The 17026-nt window shown below is 39.0% G+C and overlaps 1 protein-coding gene across 1 annotated transcript in view; it reads left to right on the top strand.

Annotated features, from left to right (window-relative positions):
* The first annotated feature begins 211 nt into the window (after positions 1 to 211).
* The window catches only part of LOC148574829 (uncharacterized), a 28924-nt gene continuing 12109 nt past the window's right edge, over positions 212 to 17026 (top strand). The window contains exons 1-3 of the mRNA XM_088505965.1: positions 212 to 298; positions 385 to 1270; positions 1502 to 1665. Of these exons, the coding sequence (XP_088362091.1) occupies positions 212 to 298; positions 385 to 1270; positions 1502 to 1665 (1137 nt within the window). The remainder of the gene's footprint in view (positions 299 to 384; positions 1271 to 1501; positions 1666 to 17026) is intronic.

The following is a 17026-nucleotide window of genomic DNA, read 5'->3' as shown; positions in this document are numbered from 1 at the left end:
GGTCCTAAATGATGAACATATATACTAATGTCAACTATCAATTGAATATAGTAAATGATAGGTGTGCTATTTAATTAATCAATTACAAATAGTAAATAATTTAGGGAAGGCTATGTATTTTATCATTATTGTAAATAGCATTTTAATTTTTTTTTATTATCAGATTGTAAATCACAATGTTATGATTTTATGAGATATAGAAAAATACGGAATGAGCGAAGGAGAGAGTGGGAGCGAGGGTTTGATGGTGAAACACAAAGAGGATGATGACAAAGCCGTCGAAAAAAATAAGGGAAAGGTGTGAGTGGGTGTGCATCAGGTGATAAGGAGGGTTATTTTCGGGATGATTGTCACAAGGTTTCTAAGGTCTCTTTTCGAGATAAGGTCATTGGTGTAGCAAATTCGAAGGCCTTTGCACTCGTCGAATTTTTATCAGGGGATGGTATTGCGACGGTAGTTAGCAAGCAGGGTGATTCTCAGCTACCGTGTGTAAGCTTTACGAAAGAGGCGAAGACATGTTTGGCCGAACCTTACAGAGAAACATTAGTGATCAAGGTACTGGACCGGAAATATAGTTACACAGCTCTTTTTCATAAACTGAGGGTATTATGGCACATCAAAGGAGGTTTCAATTTGCTAGATGTGGGTTTCGGGTATTTTCTGGTGAAATTTGATGCCACTGAGGATCGTAAAAAGGTCATGTTTGGTGGTCCTTGGTTGATCGAGGGCCACTACGTTGTGGTAAAACCATGGGATGTTGATTTTCGTCCTAATGAGCAATCTTTCGATTCTACGCTAGTCTGGATTCGGGTCTCTGGTCTCCTTATCTGGTGCTATCAAGAGCAGGCAATGCTACGTATTGCAGCTATGATAGGAGTCCTGATAAAAGTTGATTTGGCCACCAAACTGGAAGAGAGGGAAAGATATGCCCGTGCCTGTATTCAAGTAAATCTGGGATTGCCGGTGATAAAAAATATTATTGTTGAGGGTGTCGCTTACAATATGGAGTATGAAAGTTTAACTTTACTTTTTGAAGCTTGCGCAAGATATGGTCATGATAAGTCCCAATGTTTAGAAAGGATTTCCATCGAAGATAAAAGGAATGAGTCTGGGCAGGGAAAGGAGAAGGGCAGTGCTTCGTTGGATCCAGGAATTCAAATTCAAAATGTAATCAAAACGGAAGTTAGTGATGAGGCCGATATTGTAGGCGAGGATGGTTGCAATAATTTGCATGCTAAGCTTGATTGTGATTCTTTGCATGAAACCGGGGGTGATTTAACCATAGGACCAGCACTAATTGCATGAAGGAAAGTAGAGAGGGAAATGTGGGCTGGGAGAAAGTCCAAAGGAAAGGAAAAGCAAAAGGCCACAAACCAACTTTAAAGGCCCAAGGAACAAAACATTCTAACACAGGTTTCAGACGGTCAAAAAAAGGCCAAATCTTCAGTTTTCACGTCAATCTAGAGGGCATGAAGAGCGGGTTGGGCGGGATGTACTGCAGCGTGCACCATCTTCCCTTCAGACGCTGATGACACGAGGACCAACTATAAGGAAACGTCCGTGGCCGGCATCGTTGCAAACCTCGCCGATATTGGAGGTGCGGTGGGGGAAGTTCCAGTGCTTGAGGGTCAACCCGAGATTCCATTAGTTATGGGAGTGGCGCTGGTGCACGAAATTGTGATCTCTAAAACGGTGCCAAAAACTTGGTACGCACGAATGTAATCTCAACTCTTTTTCACAACTCCGCACAACTAACCAGCAAGTGCGCTGGGTCATCCAAGTAATACCTTACGTGAGTAAGGGTCTATCCCACGGAGATTGTCGGCTTGAAACAAGCTATGGTCATCCTTGTAAATCTCAGTCAGGCAGATTTAAATGGTTATGAGGTTTTGATAATTAAAATATAAATAAAATATAAAATAAGATAGAGATACTTATGTAATTCATTGGTGGGAATTTCAGATAAGCGTCTGGAGATGCTTTGTTGCTTCTGAACTTCTGCTTTCCTACTGCCTCCTTCCAACCATGCGTTACCTCCTTCCATGGCAAGCTGTATGATCCTCTCGGATGAAAACAAATCCATATGCGCTGTCACCGCACGGCTAATCATCTGTCGGTTCCCGCTAGCGTCGGAATAGAACCATTGTTCTTTTGCACACTGTCACTTGTGCCCCACATTCACAAGTTTGAAACTCGTCACAGTCATCCCTTCCCAGATCCTACTCGGAATACCACAGACAAGGTTTAGACTTTCCGGATCCCGGATCCTACTCGGAATACCACAGACAAGGTTTAGACTTTCCGGATACCAGGAATGGATGCCAATAATTCTAGCCTATACCACGAAGGTTCCAATCTTAGATTAGAAACCCAAGAGAATATACTCCAGCTGTCGTCCAATGGCTACGTTGAACATCATGTAGATCGCTTTGTGGTTGTCAGGCACGCGACCTTGGCTAAGCGAGTAACGAAGATTGGGTGATTGTCACGGGTCACCCCTTCATTCTGACTTAGCTGAATTAAGTACGAGAGTATATCTTAGAGAAGAAGTAGGCGTGAATTGAATAGAAAAATAATAGTAATTGCATTAATTCATGAAGGACAGCAGAGCTCCACACCTTAATCTATGGGGTGTAGAAACTCCACCAGAGAAAATACATAAGTGAAAAAGGTCTAGACATGGCCGTGAGACCAGCCTCCAAATGTGTACAATAGTCAAAATAGGAACATCAGATCAAAAGATGTAAAATAAATCTCTAAAAGTAGTTTTTATACTAAACTAGTAACTAGGGTTTACAGAAAATGAGTAACTAAGTGCAGATAGTGCAGAAATCTACTTCCGGAGCCCACTTGGTGTGTGCTTGGGCTGAGTATTGAAGCTTTTTCGTTCATAGGCTGTTCCTGGAGTTAAAAGCCAGCTTTGGTGCCAGTTTGGGCGTTTAACTCCAATTCTGGTGCCAGTTTGGGCGTTTTACGCTAAGATGTTTTAGGATGACTTTGAACGCCAGTTTGGGCCATCAAATCTCGTGCAAAGTATGGACTATTATATATTTCTGAAAAACTCAGGATGGCTAATTTCCAATGCAATTGAGAGCGCACCAATTGAGCTTCTATAGCTCCAGAAAATCCACTTCGAGTACAGGGAGGTCAGAATCCAACAGCATCTGCAGTCCTTTTTCAGCATCTGAATCAGATTTTTGATCAGGTCCCTCAATTCCAGCCAAAAAATACCTGAAATCACAGAAAAATACACAAACTCATAGTAAAGTCCAGAAATATGATTTTTGAATAAAAACTAATAAAAATATAATAAAAAGTAACTAAAACATACTAAAAACTATGTAAAAACAATGCCAAAAAGGGTATAAATTATCCGCTCATCACAATACCAAACTTAAATTGTTACTTGTCTCCAAGCAACTAAAAATAAAATAGGATAAAAAGAAGAGAATATACAATGAATTCCAAACTTATCAATGAAGATTAGCTTCAATTAGATGAGCGGGGCTTGTAGCCTTTTTGCCTCTAAACAGTTTTGGCATCTCACTTTATCCTTTGAAGTTCAGAATGATTGGCTTCTATAGGAACTCAGAATTCAGATAGTGTTATTGATTCTCCTATTTCAGTATGTTGATTCTTGAACACAGCTACTTTATGAGTCTTGGCCGTGACCCTAAGCATTTTGTTTTCCAGTATTACCACCGGATACATAAATGCCACAGACACATAACTGGGTGAACCTTTTTAGATTGTGACTCAGCTTTGCTAGAGTCCCCAGTTAGAGGTGTCCAGAGCTCTTAAGCACACTCTTTTTGCTTTGGACCATGACTTTAACCGCTCAGTCTCAAGCTTTTCACTTGACACCTTCACGCCACAAGCACATGGTTAGGGACAGCTTGGTTTAGCCGCTTAGGCCAGGATTTTATTCCTATGGGCCCTCCTATCCATTAATACTCAAAGCTTTGGATCCTTTTTACCCTTGCCTTTTGGTTTAAAGGGCTATTGGCTTTTTCTGCTTGCTTTTTCTTTTTCTTTCTCTTTTCTTTTTTTTTGCCACTTTTTTTCTGCAAACTTTTCATTGCTTTTTCTTGCTTCAAGAATCAATTTTATGATTTTTCAGATTATCAATAACATTTCTCCTTTTTCTTTATTCTTTCAAGAGCCAACAATTTTAACTTTCATAAATAACAAATTCAAAAATATGCACTGTTCAAGCATTCATTCAGAAAATAAAAGGTATTGTCACCACATAAAAAATAATTAAACTAATTTCAAGATAGAATTTGAAACCATGTACTTCTTGTTCTTTTGTAATTAAAAACATTTTTTATTTAAGAAAGGTGATGGATTCATAGGACATTCATAGCTTTAAGACATAAACACTAGGACACTAATGATAATGTAATAAAGACACAAACATAAATAAGACATAAAGTATAATAAACGAAAAACAGAAATAAAGAGAAAAAAAATTAAAGAACAGGTCCACCTTAGTGATGGTGACTAGTTCTTCCTCTTGAAGATTTTATGGAGTGCTTTAGCTCCTCAATGTCTCTTCCTTGCCTTTGTTGCTCCTCCCTCATGGCTCTTTGGTCTTCTCTAATTTCATGGAGGAGAATGTAATGCTCTTGGTGCTCCATCCTTAGTTGTCCCATGTTAGAACTCAATTCTCCTAAGGAGATGTTGATTTGCTCCCAATAGTTTTGTGGAGGAAAATGCATCCCTTGAGGCATCTCAGGGATTTCATGATGAGGAATTTCCTCATGTTCTTGTTGAGGTCCGTGAGTGGGCTCTCTTGTTTGCTCCATCCTTTTCTTAGTGATGGGCTTGTCCTCTTCAATGAGGGTGTCTTCCTCTATGACAATTCCGGTTGAATTGCATAGGTGACAAATGAGATGAAGGAAGGCTAACCTTGCCAAAGTGGAGGGCTTGTCCGCCACCTTGTAGAGTTCTAGGGATATGATCTCATGAACTTCTACTTCCTCTCCATTCATGATGCTATGGATCATGATAGCCCCGTCTATTGTAACTTCAGATCGGTTGCTAGTAGGAATTATAGAGCGTTGGATGAACTCCAACCATCCCCTAGCCACAGGCTTGAGGTCAAGCCTCCTTAGTTGAACCGGCTTGCCTCTTGTATCTCTCTTCCATTGAGCGCCTTTGATAAACCACTATTTTATGGTTTATCTTGTGCTCAATTGAGTGGATTTTATCAATCTTTCATACACTTATTCATATGATTTGCATGAGTTTACATTTTCCTTTCTGATTTTGTGCTATGATTGAAAACATGCTTCTTTGGTCTTAATTTTGATATGTTTAATCTTCTCTTATTACCATTCGATGCCTTGATATGTGTGATAAGTGTTTTCAGAGATTACAGGGCAGGAATGGCTTAGAGGATGGAAAGGAAGCATGCAAAAGTGGAAGGAATACAAGAAGTTGAAGGAACTGCAAAGCTGTCAGCCTGACCCTCTCGCACTAAAACGACCATAACTTGAGCTACAGAGGTCCAAATGACGCGGTTCTAGTTGCGTTGGAAAGCTAACATCCGGGGCTTCACAACGATATGTAATTTGCTATAGCTGTCCTGAATCCAGGTGACGCAAACGCGTGGATCACGCGGACGCGTGACCTGGCAGAAACGCAATCCATGCAAACGTGTGGACGACGCTTCCGCATCATTTTCCCGCGACCTGTACATACCATAATATGCTGGGGACGATTTCTGAGCTGTTTTTGACCCAGTTTTTGGCCCAGAAAACACAGATTAGAGGCTATAAAGTGGGAGAATGCATCCGTTCAATAAGATGTCTTCCATTATTCACTTTTCATAATCTAGATGTAGTTTTTAGAGAGAGAGGTTCTCTCCTCTCTCTTAGGATTTAGGATTTTAGGATTTCTATTAGTTTAGTTCAATTCATCTTCAGTCACAGGTTCAATATTCCTTTTACTTTATATTTCTCTTTTACTTTCAGATACTTTAATGCTTTTATCTGTTAATTACTTATGTTGCCAAATTGGCTTATGAACCATTCATGTTAGGATTTTCTTTATTTAATATAAACTGAGGTAATTCAGATTTATGATTCTTATTTAGCTTTTTATATTCTTGGCTTTAATTGATTAATTGGAGACTCTTGAGTTATCAAACTCATCGTGATTGGTAATTGTTATTTTTGCTAATTGAATTGAATTCCGATAACTCTAGTCCTTTCTTAGGAGTTGGCTAGGACTTGAGGATCAAACTAATTAGTCCACTTGACTTTCCTTTGCTTTAGTAAAGGTTAACTAAGTGGGATTAAAACTCAATTCTCATCACCATCGATAAGGATAACTAGGATAGGACTTCCAAATTTTCATACCTTGCCAAGAGTTTTATTAGTTATTAATTTATTAATTCCTGCAATTTATTTCCCTTGTTCAAACCTTTTAAAACCCAAAAACACTGTTTTCCATAACCAATAATAAATCATACCTCCCTGCAATTCCTTGAGAAGACGATCCGAGGTTTCAATACTTCGGTTTATAAATTTATTTAGGTTTTGTTACTTGTGACAACCAAACTTTTGTACGAAAGGATTTTCTGTTGGTTTAGAAGCTATACTTACAACGCGATCATATATTTGTGAATTTCTTTACCGACAGGAAATCCTCTCGTCAACCTTCTACACAAATGTCCCTAACGACTTGTACAACCTTTGATCAAAGTTGACCCTTCTAGTGAAAGGGTGAGGATCTCCTTGCATCATTGGCAAGTTGAATGCTAACCTCACATTTTCCGGACTAAAATCCAAGTAATTCCCCTGAACCATTGTGAGCCAATTCTTTGGGTTCGGGTTCACACTTTGGTCATGGTTCTTAGTGATCCATGCATTAGCATAGAACTCTTGAACCATTAAAATCCCGACTTGTTGAATGGGATTGGTGAGGATTTCCCAACCTTTTCTTTGAAATTCCTGTCGGATCTCCGGATATTTACTCTTTTGAGCTTAAAGGGAACCTCGGGGATCACCTTTTTCTTGGCCATAACTTCATAGAAGTGGTCTTGATGGACCTTTGAGATGAATCTCTCCATCTTCTATGACTCGGAGGTGGAAGCAATTGCCTTCCCTTTCCTCTTTCTAGAGGTTTCTCCGGCCTTTGGTGCCATTAGTGGTTATGAAAAAATAAAAAGCTTTAGCTTTTCCCACATCAAACTTAGAAGATTTGCTCGTCCTCGAGCAAAAGAAGAAAGAAATGAGTAGAAGAAGAAGAAATGGAGGAGATGGAGGGAGGTGAGTGGTTCGGCCAAGAGGGAGAGAAGTGTGTATGTTGTGTGAAGATGAAGGTGGTAAGGAGGGGTATTTATAGTGTAAGAGAGAGAGGGATTTCAGTCATATGGGGTTGGGTTTGGGAGGGAAATGGTTTGAATTTGAATGGTGAGGTAGGTGGGGTTTAATGATAGATGGATGTGAGTGGTGAAGAGGGTATGGGAAAGAGGGTAGGATTTGATAGGTGAAGGGTATTTGGGGAAGAGTTTTTGATGGGATTGGTCAATGGTGTTTGGGAAAGAGTGTTATGGAAAGGTGTGAAGAGGAGAGAAGAAGAGGTGGGGTAGATGGGGATTCTGTGGGGTCCATAGATCCTGAGGTGTCAAGAATTTTGAGTCCCTGCACCAATCTGGCGTTCAAATGCCCATTCTGTGCCAATTTTGGCATTTAACGCCAGCTCTACTACCTTTCCTGGCGTTAAACGCCACTCTGCTGCCCATTTCTGGTGTTAAACGCCAGCCAGATGCCCATTTCTGGCGTTAAACGCCAGCCAGCCCTTTCTGGCGTTAAACGCCCAGAGTGCTGCCCATTCTGGCGTTTAACACCTAGAATGCTGTCAGGCTGGGCGTTAAACACCCATTCTGCTATCCTTACTGGCGTTTAAACACCAGTAAGCCTGTCCTCCAGGGTGTGCTATTTTTAATGCTGTTTTCATTTTATTTTTGATTTTTCAGTTGTTTTTGTGACTTTACATGATCATCAACCTAAGGAAAACATAAAATAACAATGGAAAATAAATAAATATAATTAAATACCATTGGGTTGCCTCCCAACAAGCACTTCTTTAATGTCAATAGCTTGACAGTGAGCTCTTAGAGAGCTTCACAGAGACTCAGAGCTTAATGGTGTTGGCCTCCCAACACCAAACTTAGAAGTTGAGTGTGGGGGCTCTGTTTGACTTTGTATTGAGAGAAGCTTTTCATGCTTCCTCTCCATGGTTACAGAAGAAGATTCTTGAGCCTTAAACATAAGGTAGTCCTCATTCAATTGAAGGACTAACTCTCCTATGTCCACATCAATCACAGCTCTTGCTGTGGCTAGGAAGGGTCTTCCAAGGATGATGGATTCATCTTCATCCTTCCCAGTGTCTAGGATTATGAAGTTAGCAGGGATGTACAGACCTTCAACCTTCACTAAGATATCCTCTACAAGTCCATAAGCCTGTTTCCCTTAATTGTCTGCCATCTCTAGTGAGATTCTTGCAGCTTGTACCTCAAAGATCCCTAATTTCTCCATTACAGAGAGGGGCATGAGGTTTATACTTGACCCAAGGTCACACAGAGCCTTCTTAAAGGTCATAGTGCCTATGGTACAAGGTATTAAGAACTTTCCAGGATCCTGTTTCTTCTGAGGTAATTTCAGTTGAACCAGATCACTTAGTTCATTGATGAGCAATGGAGGTTCATCCTCCCAAGTCTCATTACCAAATAACTTGGCATTCAACTTCATGATTGCTCCTAGATATTGAGCAACTTGTTCTTCAATAATATCTTCATCCTCTTCAGAGGAAGAATACTCATCAGAGCTCATGAATGGCAACAGTAAGTTTAGTGGAATCTCTATGGTCTCTATATGAGCCTCAGATTCCTTTGGTTCCTAACTAGGGAATTCCTTGGAGGTCAGTTAAAGTCCATTGAGGTCTTCCTCATTGGGAATCACTGCCTTTTCTTCCTCCATGCATTCGGCCATGTTGGTTATGTTTATGGCCTTGCACTCTCTTTTTGGATTCTCTTCTGTATTGCTTGGGAGAGTACTGGGAGGGAGTTCAGTAACTCTTTTACTCAACTGACCCACTTGTGCCTCCAAATTTCTAATGGAGGACCTTACTTTAGTCATGAAACTGTGAGTGGTCTTAGATAGATCAAAGATTATGGTTGCTAAGTCAGAGTGGCTCTGCTTAGAATTCTCTGTCTGTTGCTCAGAAGATGATGGAAAAGGCTTGCTATTGCCAAACCTATTTCTCCCACCATTTTTATTGAAGCCTTGGTTAGGCTTCTGCTGATCCTTCCATGAGAAATTAGGATGATTCCTCCATGAAGGATTATAGGTGTTTCCATAGGATTTTCCCATGTAATTCACCTCTTCCATTCCAGGATTCTCAGGGTCATAAGCTTCTTTAGTACTCACGAATGCAGCTTGTATTCCAATCAGATTCTGAGAAATCATATTGACTTGCTGAGTCAATATTTTATTTTGAGCCAATATGGCATTCAGAGTATCAATTTCAAGAACTCCTTTCTTATGAGTTGTCCCATTATTCACAGGATTCCTTTCAGAAGTGTACATGAAATGGTTATTTGCAACCATTTCAATGAGTTTCTGGGCTTCTGCAGTCATCTTCTTCAGATGAAGAGATCCACCAGTAGAGTGATCCAATGACATCTTGGACAATTCAGACAGACCATCATGGAATATACATATGATGCTCTATTCTAAAAACATGTCAGAAGGACACCTGGCCTTCTGATCAATTGTTTGTATCTTTCCCAAGCTTCATAGAGGGATTCACCTTCCTTCTGTTTGAAGGTTTGGACTTTCACTCTAAGCTTGCTCAGCTTTTGAGGTGGAAAGAATTTGGCCAAGAAAGCATTGACCAACTTTTTCCAAGAGTTTAGGCTATCTTTAGGTTGTGAGTCCAACCATGTCCTAGCTCTGTCTCTTACAGCAAAGGGAAAAAGCATAAGTCTGTAGACCTCAGGATTAACTCCATTGGTCTTAACAGTGTCATAGATTTGCAAGAATTCAGCTAAAAACTGATGAGGATCTTCCAATGGAAGTCCATGAAACTTGCAATTCTGCTGCATTAGAGAAACTAATTGAGGCTTAAGCTCAAAGTTGTTTGCTCCAATTGCAGGAATTGAGATGCTCCTTCCACAGAAGTCAGAAGAGGGTGCAATAAAGTCACAAAGCATCTTCTTTGCATCTCCACCATTGTTGGGTTCGGCCATCTCCTCTTCTTTTTCAAAAAATTCTATCAGGTCCTCTTTAGAGTGTTGTGCTTTAGCTTCTCTTAGCTTTTTCTTTAGAGTCCTTTCAGGTTCCAGATCAGCTTCAACAAGAATGTTCTTATCCTTGCTCCTGTTCATACGAAAAAGAAGAGAACAGAAAAGAATAGGAATCCTCTATGTCACAGTATAGTATAGAGATTCCTTTATGTGAGTAGAAGAATAGAAGAGTAGAATGAAGAATGGAGAAGATGAAGAATTCGAACACAGAGAGGGAGAGGGTTCAAATTTTTAAGAAGAAGAGAGGTGTTAGTAAATAAATAAATAAATAGAAGAGATGAGAGAGAGGAGAATTCGAAATTTAAATTAAAATAAAAGAAAAATATTTTTGTTTTTATTTTAATTATTGATTAGTATTCAAAAATTAAGAGAAGAAATAAAATAAAATTTGAAAACTGAATGAATTAATTAAATAAAAAGGGATTTTTGAAAAAGTTGTTAGTGATTTTCGAAAATTGGAGAGAGAAAAGTAGTTAGGTGGTTTTGAAAAAGATATGATTGAAATAGAAAACTTTAAAAATCAAACAGAAAGTCAAGTAGTTAATTGAAAAATATTTGAAAATCAATTTAGAAAAGATAAGAAGTTATAAAAGAATTTGAAATTAAGTTTTGAAAAAGATATGATTGAAAATCATTTTGAAAAAGATTTGAAAAGAAAATTAAAAGGATTTGATTTTGAAAATTAAAGTTGATTACTTGACTAACAAGAAACTAAAAGATATGATTTTAGAGTTTAAAGATTGAACCTTTCTTAATAGGCAAGTAACAAATTGAAAAATTTTTTTGAATCTAAATATTAAATGTTAGTAGTGAATTCGAAAATATGAGATAAAAATAAGAAAAGGATTTTGAAAATTAATTTTGAAATTTTCGAAATTTTTAAAAAAAATTGAAAAAGATTTGATTTTTGAAAAAATTTTGAAAAGATAGAATTTTTAAATTGAAAATTTTGACTTGACTATTAAGTAATAACTAAATTTTAAAACTTTATGACTAAATCAAATCAAATTTTCGAAAATTATGAGTGAAATAAGGGAAAAATATTTTTTTTTGATTTTTGAATTTTTAGTGAGGAGAGAGACAAACACAAAAATGAAACAAAACATAAAAATTTAAGATCAAAATAAAAAATGCATGCAAGAACACTTTGAATGTCAAGATGAACACCAAGAACACTTTGAAGATCATGATGAACATCAAAAACATGTTTTTGAAAATTTTTAAGAAAAAAAACATGCAAGACACCAAACTTAAAAATGTTTATTCTATAGATACTAATAATTCAAAAATGCCTATGAGAAACAAGGAAAGACACCAAACAAGAAAATTTAAAGATCAAATAGGGAAAATCATCAAGAACAACTTGAAGATTATGAAGAACTCAATGCATGTATTTTTTGAAAAATAAAAGAAAATTCAAAAGATGCAATTGACACCAAACTTAAAATTTGACACTAGACTCAAACAAGAAACATAATTTTTTTTTGTTTTATGATTTTATAAAATTTTTTGTAATTTTCGAAAATTATTTTGGAAAAAGAAAAATAAGGATTCCAAAATTTTTAATAAGAATTCCAGGAATCATGCAATGTTAGTATAAAGCTTCGGTCCAAAAATTTAGACATGGCTTAATAGCCAGCCAAACTTTATGTGAAAGCTTCGGTCCAAAAATTTAGACATGGCCAATGGCCAGCCAAGCTTCAGCAGAACATTACATACAACAGCTAAATTGATGAGAAAGACAAAGAAGCTCTTTGGTATGCGAAATTGCTACTCAGGTTGTGAATTGTTGTTCGAAATTGATTCCCTGGCAATGGCACCAAAAACGGATGCACAGAACCATGATCTAAACATATCTTCACAACTTCGCATAACTAACCAGCAAGTGCACTGGGTCGTCCAAGTAATACCTTACGTGAGTAAGGGTCGAATCCCACGGAGATTGTTGGTATGAAGCAGGCTATGGTCACCTTGTAAATCTCAGTCAGGCAGATATAAATTGATAATGGTGTTTTCGAATAATAATTAAATAAACGTAGAATAAAGGATAAAAATACTTATGTAAATCATTAGTGAGAATTTCAGATAAGCGAATGGAGATGCTTTCGTTCCTCTGAACCTCTGCTTTCCTGCTATCTTCATCCAATCAGTCTTACTCCTTTCCATGGCTGGCTTTATGTGATTCATCACCACTATCAATGGCTACTTTCGGTCATCTCTCGGGAAAATGATCCAATGCCCTGTCACGGAACGGCTAATCGCTGGAGGCATCACCCTTGTCAATGGCTTCATCTTATCCTCTCAGTGAAAATGGTCAACGCACCCTGTCACGGCACGGCTATTCATCTGTCGGTTCTCGATCATGCTGGAATAGGATTTACTATCCTTTTGCGTCTGTTACTAACGCCCAGCAATCGCGAGTTTGGAGCTCGTCACAGTCATTCATTCATTGAATCCTACTCGGAATACCACAGACAAGGTTTAGACTTTCCGGATTCTCTTGAATGCCGCCATCATTCTAGCTTACACCACGAAGATTCTGATTAAGAGATCTAAGAGATACTCATTCAGTCGAAGGTAGAACGGAAGTGGTTGTCAGACACGCGTTCATAGGGAATGATGATGATTGTCACGTTCATCACATTCAGGTTGAAGAGCGAATGAATATCTTAGAAGCGAAATAAAATGAATTGAATAGAAAACAGTAGTACTTTGCATTAATTTTTGAGGAACAGCAGAGCTCCACACCTTAATCTATGGAGTGTAGAAACTCTACCGTTGAAAATACATAAGTGAAAGTCCAGGCATGGCCGAGAGTCCAGCCCTCAACGTGATCTAAGATAGCATACAACTGATCAAAGATACCTGATACAATAGTAAAAGGTCCTATTAATAAACTAGCTACTAGGGTTTACAAAAGTAAGTAATTGATGCATAAATCCACTTCCGGGGCCCACTTGGTGTGTGCTTGGGCTGAGATTTGAGTGTTGCATGTGTAGAGGTCCTTCTTGGAGTTGAACGCCAGCTTTTGTGCCAGTTTGGGCGTTCAACTCTGGTTTTGGCTCCTTTTCTGGCGCTGGACGCCAGGTTTGGGTAGAAAGCTGGTGTTGAACGCCAGTTTGCGTCATCTATTCTTGGCCAAAGTATGGACTATTATATATTTCTGGAAAGCCCTGGATGTCTACTTTTCAACGCAATTGGAAGCGCGGCATTTCGAGTTATGTAGCTCCAGAAAATCCACTTTGAGTGCAGGGAGGTCAGAATCCAACAGCATCAGCAGTCCTTCTTCAACCTCTGAATCTGATTTCTGCTCAAGTCCCTCAATTTCAGCCAGAAAATACCTGAAATCACAGAAAAACACACAAAATCATAGTAAAGTCCAGAAATGTGAATTTAACATAAAAACTAATGAAAACATCCCTAAAAGTAACTAGATCCTACTAAAAACATACTAAAAACAATGTCAAAAAGCGTATAAATTATCCGCTCATCACAACACCAAACTTAAATTGTTGCTTGTCCCCAAGAAACTGAAAATCAAATAGGATTAAAAGAAGAGAATATACTATAAATTCCAAACTATCAATGAAACAGAGCTTCTATCATATGAGCGGGACTTATAGCTTTTTGCCTCTTGAATAGTTTTGGCATCTCACTTTATCCATTGAGGTTCAGAATGATTGGCATCTATAGGAACTCAGAGTTCAGATAGTGTTATTGATTCTCCTAGTTCAGTATGATGATTCTTGAACACAGCTTCTTGATGAGTCTTGGCTGTGGCCCTAAGCACTTTGTTTTCCAGTATTACCACCGGATACATAAATGCCACAGACACATAATTGGGTGAACCTTTTCAGATTGTGACTCAGCTTTGCTAAAGTCCCCAATTAGAGGTGTCCAGGGTTCTTAAGCACACTCTTTTTTTTTGCTTTGGACCTTGACTTTAACCGCTCAGTCTCAAGTTTTCACTTGACACCTACACGCCACAAGCACATGGTTAGGGACAACTTGGTTTAGCCGCTTAGACCAGGATTTTATTCCTTTAGGCCCTCCTATCCACTGATGCTCAAAGCCTTGGGATCCTTTTTATTTGCCCTTGCCTTTTGGTTTTAAGGGTTATTGGCTTTTTGCTCTTGCCTCTTGGTTTTAAGAGCTTTTGGCTTTTTCTGCTTGCTTTTTCTTTCTATTTTTTTTTCTATTTTTTTTCGCCCTTTTTTTTTTCTGCAAGCTTTGTTCTTTGCTGCTTTTTCTTGCTTCAAGAATCATTTTTATGATTTTTTAGATTATAAAATAACATGTTTCCTAGTCATCATTCTTTCAAGAGCCAACATATTTAACATTCTCAAACAACAACTTCAAAAGACATATGCACTGTTCAAGCATTCATTCAGAAAACAAGAAGCATTGTCACCACATCAATATAATTAAACTAAGTTCAAGGATAAATTCGAAACTCATGTACTTCTTGTTCTTTTGAATTAAAACATTTTTTCATTTAAGAGAGGTGATGGATTCATAGGACATTCATAACTTTAAGACAAAGTTGCTAACTACTAATGATCATGTAATGAAGACACAAACATAGATAAGCACATAACATAGAAAACGAAAAACAGAAGAAATAAGAGCAAGGAATGAATCCACCTTAGTGATGGTGGCGTTTCCTCCTTGAGGAACCAATGATGTCCTTGAGCTCTTCTATGTCTCTTCCTTGTCTTTATTGCTCCTCCCTCATTGCTTTTTGATCTTCTCTTATTTCATGGAGCATGATGGAGTGCTCTTGATGTTCCACCCTTAGTTGTCCCATATTGGAACTCAATTCTCCTAGGGAGGTGTTGATTTGCTCCCAATAGTTTTGTGGAGGAAAGTGCATTTGAGGCATCTCCGGAATCTCATGGTGATGAGCTTCATACGCCTCTTGAGCTCCATGAATGGGCTCTCTTGCTTGCTCCATCTTTTTCTTAGTGATAGGCTTGTCCTCTTTGATGAGGATATCTCCCTCTATGTCAATCCCAGCCGAATTACATAGGTGGCAAATGAGGTGAGGAAAGGCTAACCTTGCCATAGTGGAGGACTTGTCAGCCACCTTGTAGAGTTCTTGAGGTATAATCTCATGAACTTCCACCTCTTCTCCAATCATGATGCTATGGATCATGATGGCCCGGTCTATAGTAACTTCAGACCGGTTGCTAGTGGGAATGATTGAGCATTGAATGAACTCCAACCATCCTCTAGCTACAGGCTTGAGGTCCAATCTTCTTAGTTGAACCGGCTTGCCTTTGGAGTCAATCTTCCATTGAGCTCCTTCTACACATATGTCCATAAGGACTTGGTCCAACCTTTGATCAAAGTTGACTTTCCTTGTGTAGGGGCGTGCGTTCTCTTCCATGTTTGGCAAGTTGAACGCCAACCTCACATTTTCCGGACTAAAATCCAAGTATTTCCCCCGAACCATTGTAACATAGTTCTTTGGATCCGGGTTCTTACTTTGATCATGGTTCTTGGTGATCCATGCATTAGCATAGAACTCTTGAACCATTAGGATGCCGACTTGTTGGATGGGATTTGTTAGAATTTCCCAACCTCTTTTTTGAATTTCATGTCGGATCTCCGGATACTCATTTTTTTTGAGTTTGAAAGGGACCTCAGGGATCACCTTCTTCTTGGCCACAACATCATAGAAGTGGTCTTGATGGGCTTTGGAGATGAACCTTTCCATCTCCCATGACTCGGATGTGGAAGCTTTTGTCTTCCCTTTCCCCTTTCTAGAGGATTCTCCGATCTTAGGTGCCATCAATGGTAATGGAAAAATAAAAAGCTTATGCTTTTACCACACCAAACTTAGAATTTTGCTCGCCCTCGAGCAATAGAAGAAAGAATAGATGAAGAAGAAGAAGAATTGGAGGAGAGGGAGAAGGTGATGTGTTTCGGCCAAGAAGGGTGTAGAGGGGTGTGTTGTGTGAATTTGATGAAGAATGGAGGGCTTTATATAGGGAAGGGAAGGGGGAAAAGGTTTCGGCCATATGGGTGGGTTTGGGTGGGAAATTGGTTTTGAATTTTGAAGGTAGGTGGGGTTTATGAGGTAGGTTTATGGGGAAGAGTGGATGGATGTGAGTGGTGAAGAGGTGATGGGGAAGAGAGATTGAGGTGATTGGTGAAGAGTTTTGGGGAAGAGTGTTTATGGGGTTTTGTGAAAGAGGGGTGAGAAGAAGTGAGTGGAGGTAGGTGGGGATCCTGTGGGGTCCACAGATCCTGAGGTGTCAAGGATTTACATCCCTGCACCCATTAGGCATGTAAAATGCCCTTGCACACAACTCTGGGCGTTCAGCGCCAGGTTGGTGCCCATTTTGGGCGTTCAACGCCCATTTGTTGCCATTTCTGGCGTTGAACGCCAGAACCATGCTTGTTCTGGACGTTCATCGCCAGAATGCTGCCCATTTTGGGCGTTCAGCGCCAGAACCATGCTCTGTTCTGGCGTTGAACGCCAGGCAGATGCTCCTCCAGGGTGTGATTTTTCTTCTGCTGTTTTTGATTTCGTTTTTAATTTTTATATTTATTTTGTGACTCCTCATGATCATGAACCTATAAAGACATATAACTAAGAAAAATATAGTTAGATAAATAAAAATTGGGTTGCCTCCCAACAAGCGCTTCTTTAATGTCAATAGCTTGACAGTGGGCTCTCATGGAGCCTCACAGATGTTCAGA

This window comes from Arachis ipaensis, chromosome B2 (genome assembly GCF_059453495.1).
Source record: "Arachis ipaensis isolate K30076 ecotype BB chromosome B2, ASM5945349v1, whole genome shotgun sequence".
Lineage (NCBI taxonomy): Eukaryota > Viridiplantae > Streptophyta > Magnoliopsida > Fabales > Fabaceae > Arachis > Arachis ipaensis.
The sequence above is the reverse complement of the archived record's forward strand: the minus strand, read 5'-3'. Positions and strand labels throughout refer to the sequence as shown.